Source organism: Mercenaria mercenaria, chromosome 6 (genome assembly GCF_021730395.1).
Source record: "Mercenaria mercenaria strain notata chromosome 6, MADL_Memer_1, whole genome shotgun sequence".
Taxonomy (NCBI): domain Eukaryota; kingdom Metazoa; phylum Mollusca; class Bivalvia; order Venerida; family Veneridae; genus Mercenaria; species Mercenaria mercenaria.
The window spans coordinates 80847470-80861248 of NC_069366.1; the positions used below are offsets into that span (position 1 = coordinate 80847470).

A 13779-nucleotide genomic window follows, 5' to 3' on the forward strand; every position below is an offset into this window, starting at 1 on the left:
TTAACTGTATGACTCCTTTTGATATTTTATTTGTGTTTTGACCGGAACGTTTGTCAGATATCAACGGTTCCAGAGTGAAATCATATTTATCAAACGTAAACTGCTTAGCCAGGTCCAACTTGTCATTGCGTATCCTAAAAGTAGGACACCCTCCCTCGGTGGATGGATCCTTAATGAAAGCCCCCCTACATAGGCTATGAATGCAGAAGAGATTTCCTGCATTTTTTGCTTTGGGAAAGCACATGCAACTGTACGCAGCGTCATCGCTACGTAACACATGTTCAGGGCCTCCCCCACCGTTGTTTCACCTTTTTGGCCCCTTGGTATGCCATGGATTACTAGATGGCATATCAGAGTCCTCCTGTGCCGACATGTCTGCCGTGTGTACCTCACTGTGGGTGGTTGTACAGGATGGGTCTCCGCCATTATCGGTGACCGGTTGTACCTGGTGGAGTCTTGGTAATGTTGGTACGGGAGGGGTATCAATGATGTCAGCCCCCTGGGTTGATGGTGAAACAGGGTGATTGTTACCGGACCCTTCCGGTTGACTGTTACCAGTTGTACAGGGTGGTGATGCCCTGGTGTCAGTCTCTGGGCCTTGCTTAGTGCTTTGTTCACCTTCCCGGTCGGTTGCTTTGGGTGCTGCCGGTGATTTTGGCATACCATCCCTGTTTGCGGCCGGTTGGCCAGGGTGGTGGCTATCCTCTGACAGGGAGGGGGGGGGGGGGGGGGTTACTATCTATTGTTAGCCTCCCCGGGCTTCCGGTCGAGTTGGACTGGTCCACTCCCATCGGGCTTGGGACCGGGTATGTTACATTGCATAAGGGATTTAACCTTGTATTGGATAGATCCAGAGATCCGTCCGTGGAGTCAGAGAGGGCCTGCACCTTGTTAACGGGGCTCCCTGTAGATGAATTGAGAGATGTTTCGCTCGACCTCTTTTTCCCTGTTATTTTGCCCAGTGACTGCATTGAGTAGACCCACCCACTGGTGCAAAATCAGCACTTAACAGCTTTCTAGCTGTTCCCGTTGCTTTAACCTTAGGGGTTGTACCGGGTGATGATGTCCCTGGTGACTTATTGTTTTTTCCTGACTTTTTACCCATTGTTTATTAAGTACTTCTTGAAAATGATATACGTAAATATGCCTATTTATTTATTTAATAAACCTATACTTATGAACTGTTTTCTTAATTATTTATCTTATTTGTAAATGCACAATATATGTCAAATCGTCAATTTTCTATATTGTACACTATGTCCTAGATACTGACTATAAGTCAGAATAAACATTATAAATTACCTGCACTAACAGTAAAGTGCAGTTGTGTTGGTTAATCCTATTGTACCTACACGATCAGTTAACCTTATATCGCCTGCGGCCTAATACTGTAAAGCGACGCGCACGATTTTTATGTGAAAGTTATGAATTTTTCCTATTTCTAAGTGTAAGTTAGAGTGCTTTACGATCAAGTATTTTGATCAAGATCAAAATACCTTAACGTAGATAAATAGACCCTAAATACCTTAAAAGTGGCAGTTGTCCGGTGTCCAACGCAGATTTCCAACGACGGCCAATTAATCGAGTGGTTCTATGAGCATACCGTTGTGAGGAATAAGTCACAGGACGAGCCTATTTGCCCTACTCGAGAACCTACCGAAGCTAAGTATGACACTTGTCGATACTTTGCTATACCATACGTACGGTCAACGCACCGATAAAAATAACGTCTTATCGCTACGTAGCCAATATGGTTTATGAAAATAGGTTGTGTGGGGATATTGTTTTTATACACAGATCTAAAAATAACCTCGGATATGAAAGTTATCATTTTTGATGTATACTTAGCTTGACGGCACTTTTCTATGTCCTGAAAGTCTAAAATCAGATGATTTGAGCTTGTATATAAGTAAATTAACTGAAAATTTCCCGCTTACCTTCGAAATCTTTCGAAATAATTAATGTAATCCAAACAAGAAATGTACGGATATCGCTTTGTAAACTTATACGGAAGATAACAGTATCAACTTGTAAGGCAGCACGTCATGTGGTACATTTAAGCTCCGCTTTATAGCGTATGAGGACGGAGGTATATTTCGGCCCATCATGTCATTCTGCGGTACTTTGTTAAAAAAAAATATAAACATATTTTTTATGATTTGATAAAGGATCTGATAATAGAAACAAAAATTTGCAACTGTATTAGATTGAAATATTTATTTTTTGTTAAATACATTTGTCTTACAATTTGAAACATCAAATATCAATTTTCTTCAAATTCACTCCACAGCCTTGAAGACTCAAATGATTTGAAAGGTAAGGCATAATTATGTGTGACTACAAGTAGACCAAACGTTTAAAAATACGAGACAGACCTGCCCTAGAGGATGATAACAAATAGAAAGGGTGCGTGCGTGTGTGTATGTGCACCTAATACTTTTGGTTTCACACAAGCGATTATGTACTGTTTCAGATATGTTCCAGATGGCTTTATTTCAACTGGAAATCGACATTTTAAGTTGAGCTTTATTCGTTTTAAAGACTGTTACATATTCTAATGTTTAAAGGGACACAACTCCAGCATCCTTATGATTATCATCTCTTTATACCAACAAAGTATAACATGGTGTCAGAAGTGGGATTTTAAAGGACTAACATGCACACTGTGGACTAAATGTTAGATATCCAGTGGAATATTAACTTAAATTTGTGGCATTTATATCAGTTTGTTCATTTTGTGCGACGGTTTGCTGAGGATTAATTTCATTACCATTGAACAAGATGGATTCAAACAATCTAAGCAGCCAAACTCCAAAAATGAACTGGGAGACAAAGGACTTGCCTAGTGCCTTCAAAGCATTTAAAACTCATGCAGAGTTCATGTTCGGAGGACCGTTAAAAAAGAAAAGTGAAGCCGAAAAATGCAACTATCTCATGCTTTGGTCTGGAGACCATGGCAGGCAATTATATTCCACATGGAAAATATCTGATGAAGAAAAGAACTCTCTCGACACATACTTTAACAACTTTGAGCAATACTGCCAACCGAAATCAAATAGAATTTACGCACGTTATCGGTTCAGATCGAGAACCCAGCAGGAGGGAGAAATGTTCGAACAATACGTTACTGACCTGAAAGTTTTACTTAGGGACTGTGGCTATCCAGTCGAAATGAACGAAGACCTTGTTCGTGACCAGATAGTTTTCGGGATACGATCACAGAAGATTCGTGAGAAACTGATAAACGAGGGCTCAGACTTGACACTACAGAAAACGCTGGACATTGCTAGAACTGTAGAGATGAGTCAAGTTCAATGTCAATCAATGACAAAACAGGACATTGGTGCTGTCAAGTTGAAAACAAAAGCGCAGCAACCCAAACCCTTTTGGAGGAAAAAAGAAGCAGCAAGTTCGAATCCACATGTGCGGAATCCAAAGGGGAATCAAAGTCACCAAATGAGCAAACAATGCGGGAACTGTGGTAGAAAAAGTCATGCCAAAGGAACTGTGTGCCCAGCATATGGACAAATTTGTTTATCATGTAGGAAGCCTAATCATTTTGCTAAAGTGTGCAGATCCAAAAGGAATATCAGTGAACTGCAAGTAAGTGGTCTACTTCCAGATCTAGAAAATAACTTTATCGTTGATACCATTTCCCTTGACCAGACCCAAAATCAAGCCTTCATTACAATTGAAGTAGGGCCAAAGTACAAGGATGTCGAATTTAAGCTTGATACAGGCTCACATGTCAATATCATTCCAAGGTCAATTTGGAATTGTCTTGGAATACATGATCCCTTGAGACCCACAGACAGAAAGCTCACTGCTTATGATGGGACTTACCTCAAAGTTGATGGTCAAGCAAACTTAAAGGTCAGACATAAAGATACTGCCGTAGTCAGTCTTGAAGAATTTTACGTTGTGAACACTAGTTCCACTCCACTTCTAGGTTTAAAAACATGCATTTCCATGAATCTGATCATGATTAATGTTGACAACTTAGATATGGCATTGAATAAGGAAGATGTTCTCTCTAGGTACCCTGACATATTTCAAGGTATTGGTCAATTGCCTGGTGAATGTGAGATACATTTAAAGCAGGATGCCATTCCTGTGATACACCCCCCTAGGAGAGTACCAGTAGCGGTACATGATAAGCTCAAGGCTGAATTACAAATGATGCTAGAAAAAAGGGTCATTCAAAAAGTATCAGAGCCTACAGAATGGGTAAACAGTTTAGTTACTGTAGAGAAGGGGAACGGTAAATTGAGAATTTGCCTAGACCCCAAGGACCTTAACAATGCCATTAAGAGACCCCACTATCCATCTAAAACTCTAGATGAAATATTGCCTGATCTGGCGGGTTCTTCTGTTTTCTCTAAGCTAGACGCGAGAAGCGGATATTGGTCTATTAAACTGACTGAAAAGTCATTTTATCTGACCACTTTCAATTCTCCATTTGGGAGATTTCGGTTCCTTAGGCTACCGTTTGGTCTTTTATGTAGCCAGGACATGTTTCAGCAGAAAATGGACGAATGTCTGGAAGGACTTCAAGGTATCAAGACAATTGTAGATGACATTGTAGTTTTTGGTAAGGACAGGGCTGAACATGACCGGAATTTTGACAGACTTATGACCAGATGTAGTGAAAAAGGTATCAGACTAAATCCAGAGAAAATGGAGATTGGAAAATCTCAGATATCATTCTTTGGACATTTGCTTACTTCTGATGGACTTAAGATGGATCCTTCCAAGGTCAGAGCAATCAAGGAGATGCCACCTCCTACTTGTAAGTCTGAACTTGAAACTGTATTAGGTATGGTGACCCATTTTACAGAAATTCTCTCCAAATCTTGCCGAGTTAACTAGCCCTTTGAGAGCTTTACTTTCCAAAGACGTGGAATTCTCCTGGGATAAGCCCCAAATTGAAGCATTTCAGAAAATTAAAGAGGTTATCACACAGAACCCTGGTCCGGTTTTGGTCTATTTTGATCCTAATAAGGAAATAACACTCCAAGTAGATGCCTCAAAGAATGGCCTAGGTGCTGTACTTCTGCAAGAAGGAAGACCAGTGTGCTTTGCATCTAAGTCTCTTACCCAAGAAACTATGCCCAAATAGAGAAGGAACTCTATAGTATAGTTTTTGCATGCAAGAGATACCATAATTACTTGTATGGTAGACATGTGAATGTCCAATCCGACCACAAGCCCCTGGAGGCTATATTTAAGAAACCCTTGCATAGTGCACCCCCACGTTTACAGCGTATGCTATTGCAATTACAGAAATACGACCTAGAGGTCAAACACATCAGTGGTCGTGACATTCCAGTTGCGGACACTTTATCAAGAAAATTCTTACCCGACACTGATACAGATTTATGTCCAGACATGGATATACATGTACATGCTGTTATGTCCAATTTCCCAGTCAGTGATCAGAAAATGAGACAGATCAGAGATGTTACCGAGACAGACCCACAGTCACGTACCCTAAAACAAACAATTTTTGAGGGTTGGCCTGACCAACGAACAGACTGTCCAGAATCTATCACAGAATTTTGGAACTTTAGGGACGAAATGTCTGTTGTAGAAGACATTATTCTAAAAGGGTCGAAAATCTATATACCAAAAGGGCTGAGAAGCGAAATGCTTGACAAAATTCACAGTGCACATTTAGGCATTGAGAAATGTACACAAAGAGCTAAGGAGATAATGTTTTGGCCAAAAATGTTTAATGACATAAAACAGAGAGTTATGGAATGCCCAGTATGTCTTGAACATCGGTCAGAAAATGTGAAAGAACCTATGATTCAAACACCTTTGCCTGATAGACCATGGCAGACAGTTGCAACCGACATATTTACATGGCAAGGTAAAGATTTCATTGTTCTAGTTGATTACTACAGTAGGTACTTTGAGCTTAGTCAGTTAACAAGCACAAGAGCTCAAAATATCATCCAGAAACTGAAAAGCTACTTCAGTAGACATGGAATACCTGAAACCCTGATAAGTGACAATGCTAGCTATTACACGTGTCAAAGCTTTGCTGATTTTGCTAGAGAATGGGATTTTAACCACAGAACGTCAAGTCCAACGTACAGCCAAAGTAACGGCCTTGCAGAAAAATTTGTTTCTATTTGCAAAAATTTGCTTACTAAGTCCACACAGGCGGGTACGGATCCCTACATAGCACTTCTTGAGTACAGGAATACCCCTTTAGCTTGTGGTAAGACACCTGCACAGTTGCTTATGTCTAGACAGCTTAGGTCAATTTTACCAGTAATGGATTCAAACCTTGAACCCAGAATACCAGACAAATCGAGTGTCCGAAACAAAATGCAGAACATAAAAAACAGGTCAAAATTTTACTATGATAGATCTGCCAGACCCATGAAATCCCTTGAAAAAGGTGAAGGTATTAGGATAAGACAAGGTAAAACTTGGCAACCAGCTGTAGTTTCTAAACAGGTTAATGATAGATCTTACATTGTGAGGACAGAGGATGGTGGTATGTACAGAAGGAATAGACGTCATTTATTAAAATCGCATGAGAAGCCATTTGATGAAATTGATTTTCCATCACTTCCAGCTACCCCACCAGCTCCACCCCTGAATTTTCAAACTCCACAACCTTCATGTCCTAAAATTTCTCCAGATCCAATTAAGCAGGAAAATGTTACAAATTATAACTCTAACCCAGATTCATCTGCCCTTTATCAAACTAGATCTGGAAGAAATGTGCGACCACCAGATAGATTAAATTTGTGAAACATAATTAGCTGAACAGTGCTTTGAGATATTCTACTTATGATGTTGATAATGTAATTAGCTGAGGAAATACCTAGACATAAACACTTACATTTATTAGATAACAATTATGTGAAAACTACTAAGCTGGAAATTGCTGTGACATTTTGATAACTTGAAACTGGGATTATTTGTGTTATCTGAATTTTATTACATTTATCTATAATGGAATGTAACAGACCCACCTTGTCGTGTGAAACTGAATTTCCCACACACTACTTTCAGGTATAGTGCTGAATCAGAAAAATGCCATTCAAAAAATGATATCAGCTATGTATTATTTTTTTTATTCAAAAGAAAGGGGATGTTACATATTCTAATGTTTAAAGGGACACAACTCCAGCATCCTTATGATTATGTTCTTCATACTAGATTACTGTTACTTAATATATATATCGCATGCCTCTATGATTCAAGATTATTCTATTGTTAAGCTTACTTCAATAAACATGTATTAACATACTTGATGTTCATCTCTTTATACCAACAAAGTATAACAAAGACTTACGTTGTACAGTTTGTGTAGCGCATCTGCTTTAAAGGTTGATGCGCCATAATGCATCCATTTTACGTGTTTAAAGGTAAAATTTTATGTTTGCCTATAGTCTTGCTCAACAATCCATATTTTCAAAGTAAAATGTCTAATTAATAACTAAAAGTAACTATTTTGACAAACTCAGATATTGGACAGTCTTGTAGTGTATCTGTCTGAAATGCTGGTATGTATATTGCATTCATATTACCGGCTAAAATGGTAAACTTGACAATTAATTTCTTCAATTCCTCCCTTAAAAGTGGATTTTAACAGAATTTTGGACGTGTAATTAATTTTTAAAACTGTCACACCATATGTTATGAAACCTTTGTAGCAAATTTGCCTTAAGTACAATAGCTGTAATAGTAAAAATTATCACGTTCTTCATGTTCGCTCATCAGCCTTGATTTAAACATTAAATCTGAACTACTTGGATAAGGACATGACTTCAATATCAAATGCAAGCGTTGTACAGTCAGTTCAGCTTATCTGCCTTAAAGGTTGATACGTCACTATGCATCCATTTTATGTTTAAAGTAGGGGAAAATGTCTGTTCTACTCGACAATGTGAAATTTTACAGCATAATGTCTAATTAATGTCGAAAATTATCAAATCTTCTGAAATCTTTATAACAAATCTGACTTGAAGGTTGATACGCCAAAATGCATATATATTACGGTTTAATGGTAAAGTTCTGCTCAACAACCTTGATTTAAATAGCAGAAAGGGTAATTAATTTCAAAAATGATTTCAAACATGTTTTACACTTACCGTATAAAAATGTTTGTCGCAAATCTCCCTTAAATGTTCATATGCCATTTTGCATTAAAACTACGGTTTCCAAGGCAGAATGTGTTATGTTCTTCTTCATTTTTTAACAAACAATCTTGATTTGCACAGTAAAACGCTTCAACCATAGCAGAAAAAGCATTAGCATGTCAAGTGCCAACGTTAAACAGTCTGTTTAGCATATTTACCGTATAGGTTGATACCTACCGTATAGGTTGATACGCCATAAAACATCAAGATGAAGACATTTTTAGCCAAATCTGCGCTGTGTGTCTTAATTTAAACAAAAATATCATAATTTATGCAGACAAACGTTTTAAACATTTCACAAAAAATCACTAGTATAGACTGTGTGGCATATCTACCGTAAAGGTTGATACCTACCGTATAGGTTGATACACCATAAAACGTTCAGATGAAGACTTTATTAGCAAAACATGCGCTCTTTGATTTCAGTTTAACTTAAATATATAATTTTCTGTACCAAAACGTTGTGAACATGAGAAAAATATCTAGTACAGGCATATCTACCGTATAGATTGATACCTGCCTTATAGGTTGATACGCCATAAAACCTCAAGATGAAGACTACAGTAGCCAAACTTTTGCTGTTTGCCTTTCGTTTAACTGAAATATCTTAATTTATGTTGCAAAACATTTCGTACATAGCAGAAAAATAAATAGTGTAGTTTTTATAGCATATCTACCGTATAGGTTGATACCTTCCGTAAAAGTTGATATCTGCCATATAGGTTGATAAGCCATCAAACCTCAAGATGAAGACTACAGTAGCCAAACTTTCATTGTTTGCCTTTCGTTTAACTGAAATATCTTAATTTATGTTGCAAAACATTTCGTACACAGCAGAAAAATAAATAGTGTAGTCTTTATAGCATATCTACCGTATAGGTTGATACCTTCCGTAAAAGTTGATATCTGCCGTATAGGTATAGCCATAACACGTCAAGATAAAGACTTTAGTGGCTAATTTTGCGCTGTTTGTCTCCAGTTGAAGTGAAATATCTTACTTTATGCACCAAAACGTTGTAAACATGTAAAATAAATAACTAGTGTGGTTTTTCTACCGTATAGGTTGATGCCTACCGTAAAGGTTGATGTCTACCGTATAGGTTGATAAGCCATAACACGTCCAGATGAAGACTTTAGTGGAAAAATTTGCGCTGTTTGTCTTCAGTTTAACTGAACTATCTTAATTCATGTAGGAAAACGTTTTAAACATAGCAGAAAAATAACTAGTACCGTATTTATAGCACATCTACCTTATAGGTTGATATCTTCCGTATAGGTTGATATGCGATTATACGTCTAGAGGATGCATTTTATGGTCAAAATCGCGATTCTTGTCTTAAGAATAACATAATTTCTTAACTTATGCAGCAAAACATAGCAGAAAAATAACTAGTGTGGTCTTTATGGCATATCTACCGTATAGGTTGATGCCTACCGCAAAGGTTGATGTCTACCGTATAGGTTGATAAGCCATAACACGTCCAGATGAAGACTTTAGTGGAAAAATTTGCGCTGTTTGTCTTCAGTTTAACTGAACTATCTTAATTCATGTAGGAAAACGTTTTAAACATAGCAGAAAAATATTTATAGCATATCTACCGTATAGGTTGATATCTTCTGTATAGGTTGATATGCGATTATACGTCTAGAGGATGCATTTTATGGTCAAAATCGCGCTGTTTGTCTTAAGAATAACTTAATTTCTTAACTTATGCAGCAAAACATAGCAGAAAAATAACTAGTGTGGTCTTTATGGCATATCTACCGTATAGGTTGATGTCTACCGTAAAGGTTGATGTCTACCGTATAGGTTGATAAGCCATAACACGTCCAAATGAAGACTTTAGTTGAAAAATTTGCGCTGTATATCTTCAGTTTAACTGAACTATCTTAATTCATGTAGGAAAACGTTTTAAACATAGCAGAAAAATAACTAGTTCCGTATTTATAGCACATCTACCGTATAGGTTGATATCTTCCGTATAGGTTGATATGCGATTATACGTCTAGAGGATGCATTTTATGGTCAAATTTGCGCTGTTTGTCTTAAGAATAACTTAATTTCTTAACTTATGCAGCAAAACATAGCAGAAAAATAACTAGTGTGGTCTTTATGGCATATCTACCGTATAGGTTGATGCCTACCGTAAAGGTTGATGTCTACCGTATAGGTTGATAAGCCATAACACGTCCAGATGAAGACTTTAGTGGAAAAAATTGCGCTGTTTGTCTTCAGTTTAACTGAACTATCTTAATTCATGTAGGAAAACGTTTTAAACATAGCAGAAAAATAACTAGTTCCGTATTTATAGCACATCTACCGTATAGGTTGATATCTTCCGTATAGGTTGATATGCTATTATGCGTCTAGAGGATGCATTTTATGGTCAAATTTGCGCTGTTTGTCTTAAGAATAACTAAATTTCTTAACTTATGCAGCAAAACGTAGCAGAAAAATAACTAGTGTGGTCTTTATGGCATATCTACCGTATAGGTTGATGCCTACCGTAAAGGTTGATGTCTACCGTATAGGTTGATAAGCCATAACACGTCCAGATGAAGACTTTAGTGGAAAAATTTGCGCTGTTTGTCTTCAGTTTAACTGAACTATCTTAATTCATGTAGGAAAACGTTTAAAACATAGCAGAAAAATAACTAGTTCCGTATTTATAGCACATCTACCGTATAGGTTGATATCTTCCGTATAGGTTGATATGCGATTATACGTCTAGAGGATGCATTTTATGGTCAAATTTGCGCTGTTTGTCTTAAGAATAACTTAATTTCTTAACTTATGCACCAAAACAATTAAAACATTGCAAGAAAAATAGTTATATTACAGTCAGTATTGCCTATCTGCCGCACAGGTTGATATCTACCGTATAGGTTGATACGCCATAACAACTTCAGATGAAGGTTTTATTAGCAAAATTTGCGCTCTTTGATTTCAGTTTAACTTAAATATATAACTTTATGTACCCAAGGCGTTGTGAACATGACAAAAAATAACTAGTATAGCCTCTGTAGCATATCTACCGTATAGGTTGATACCTGCCTTATAGGTAGATAGGGCATAAAACGCCAAGATGAAGACTTCAGTAGCTAAAATTTCGCTGTTTGCCTTTTGTTTAACAGAAATATCTTAATTAATGTAGCAAAACGTTTTAAACCTAGCAGAAAAGTAACTAGTATAGTCTAGTATAGCATATCTACCGTATAGGTTGATACGTACCGTAAAGGTTGAGATCTGCCGCATAGGTTGATACGCGATAAAACGTATAGATGAAAACTTTAGTGGCAAAATTTGCGCTGTTTGTCTTCAGTTTAACTGAAATATCTTAATTCATGTAGGAAAACGTTTTAAACATAGTAGAAAAAATAACAAATACAGTCTTTATAGCATATTAGTACTGCAAATCAGCTCAAATAACTTGCATATTTCCAGGGGTAACTGGTCTATGTGTTGCAACAATGACTTTTATATATCAAAATGTTTGTCAGAGTCTGTAGTTTTTAGAACTGCAACTCCTATGGTTCGGCGGGGAGGGGGGAGGGTGTAAATTGCTTTTCAGCTGCACCTTGTATAGCGTTAATTTTAGCAGTTATCACGTTATATTTCCAAATGAAAAAAAAAGAAAAAGTATCTGATTTATGAATTTACTCAGTATCATCATAAGCAGTAACATAAGGTATTTAACTTAACAAATCAAAAATCCAATATAGTAACAAAAAGAAGTATTTACTAAATTCAAAACATATCAGTACATATATACAATATTTCTATAACTATCATTCAGGGCAGATATAGTGCTAAAATACTTAGAAATAGCATATCAATAGCAGATGATAAACACTAACAATAGTCAATATATCCTTTTACATAAATATTGTGTATCATGAAATGTATCTTAATGTATTCTTATTTTCACGTAAGACAGCTACTATATTTCATATAATCTTTAGAAAGTGTACACATGTATACATTTTAAAGAAATAATTATTGTATATATACAATGTAAAGGCCAACACTTTATGTAATCACCCGAAGGACTTCGGACACTATCATATGCTTCTAGCCTACATTTTGAAGGCAAAATTCCCGTTAAGTATTTAAACAATATCCAAATCGTTTCGAGTCAATGATAAACCAACGTGTTAGTTAACTTATTATAGCAGAAACTGGTTTGTACCTGTTCCTATCAAGATGTTTTTCTTGTTTTATATAGGCCAGGGTATATTTTCATCTTATCAAGACCGTAGGGTTGGTTCTTGTTTAGGATAAGTACCAGTGGCACAGATAACATTTGAGCCGCGCCATGAGAAAACCAACAGATGGCATATATAAATACTGCTAGACACGAAAACAAACTAAAAGGTCCAGCCGATTTTCAGGTGGATTTCTTATGCAGCGACCTGGATACATTTTTATTACATGTTTAAGCCAAATGAGCCGCGCCATGAGGAAACCAACATAGTGGTTTTGCGACCAGCATGGATCCAGACCAGCCTGCGCATCTGCGCAGGCTGGTCTGGATTCATGCTGGTCGCTAATGGTTGATCTAATTCCGATAGGCTTTGAAAGCGAACAGCATTGATTCTGACCAGACTGCGCAGTTGTGCAGGCTAGTCTGGAACCATGCTGGTCGCAAAGCCACTATGTTGGTTTTCTCATTGCACGGCTCATTTGGCTTAAACATGTAATAAAAATGTATCCAGGTCGCTTTATAAAAAATCCACCTGAAATTCGGCTGGATCTTTTAGTTCGTTTTCGCGTCTAGCCGTATTTATAAATGCCATCTGCATGAAAAGCAACTTGACACATCACTTTCGTGGTATCACACTGAATGTGAAACCGTCACTGATATGACCTGTCATGAAGCTACTGTTCTTGACCTATGCATCACAGGCATATCAATCAGAAATGAAAAATATATAAAAAAATACAAAAAAAAAGTGGCGTGCGCGTCGTGAGTGGGGTGGTGGAAGGTGGGGGGGGGGGGGGGCATGCAGAAGATTACCTGGTGTGTTGCAAGTATCTTAAAGCACATATTTGTCCATCTACTGCAACAAACAACCAGGATAAGCCAATAAAAATTTAACCCGACGAATAAAAATGAATTCGCAGTATTTGCTTCTTTCACTACTTTACATGTATAAAATGCCTATGTGTACCCTTTCAAACATTTGTAAAGTATTTGAGTTACAAACAGATGTAAAAATATGTGACTATCAATTTATTAAAAATGAATATAAAAAGTATTGGTTACATTACATTTGGGAACACCCTGTAGTTATATTTTTTTGTTTAAAAGTACTGTTCCACCCCTTGCATCAACACAATAGTCACAGAAAATGTGTATAATTAATATCTACATATGCTGGCCAAATATAGTTTTGATGCACGGGTGGGAACAATGTTGTATAAAGAAAATCACTTTTTATATCTGTATAACAGGGTACGTAATTCTATTTAGAACAAAAATCACTGTTCTATTAAACAAATATTGAAAATTTGACTTTCAGAAATAATCGCAAATATGTATTTTGATGGCATATGTAATTAAATACTTATTTCTTAGTAGCTTATTTTTCACTCTTGGAGTAGGCAAATTCATAT

The 13779-nt window shown here is 36.9% G+C and overlaps 3 protein-coding genes across 4 annotated transcripts in view; 2 read left to right on the forward strand and 1 right to left on the reverse strand.

Moving 5' to 3' along the window:
- LOC123548413 (uncharacterized) overlaps positions 1 to 2066 on the reverse strand; it is an 81870-nt gene extending 79804 nt beyond the window's left edge. Inside the window, exon 1 of one of the 2 annotated variants that reach the window (XM_053546457.1) lies at positions 1938 to 2066. The gene's annotated coding sequence lies outside the window, so the exon portion shown is untranslated. Of the gene's footprint in view, positions 1 to 1525; positions 1793 to 1937 lie in introns of those variants that run through there. The other variant, XM_053546458.1, reaches the window with a different exon arrangement.
- A 715-nt stretch (positions 2067 to 2781) lies between these two features.
- Positions 2782 to 4869, forward strand: LOC123541305 (uncharacterized protein K02A2.6-like). The gene has a single exon (XM_045326729.2). The coding sequence runs from the start codon at positions 2782 to 2784 to the stop codon at positions 4867 to 4869; it is 2088 nt and encodes a 695-aa protein (XP_045182664.2).
- A 519-nt stretch (positions 4870 to 5388) lies between these two features.
- LOC128558098 (uncharacterized protein K02A2.6-like) lies at positions 5389 to 6768 on the forward strand. Its single transcript, XM_053546928.1, has one exon. The coding sequence runs from the start codon at positions 5389 to 5391 to the stop codon at positions 6766 to 6768; it is 1380 nt and encodes a 459-aa protein (XP_053402903.1).
- Positions 6769 to 13779: the final 7011 nt, after the last annotated feature.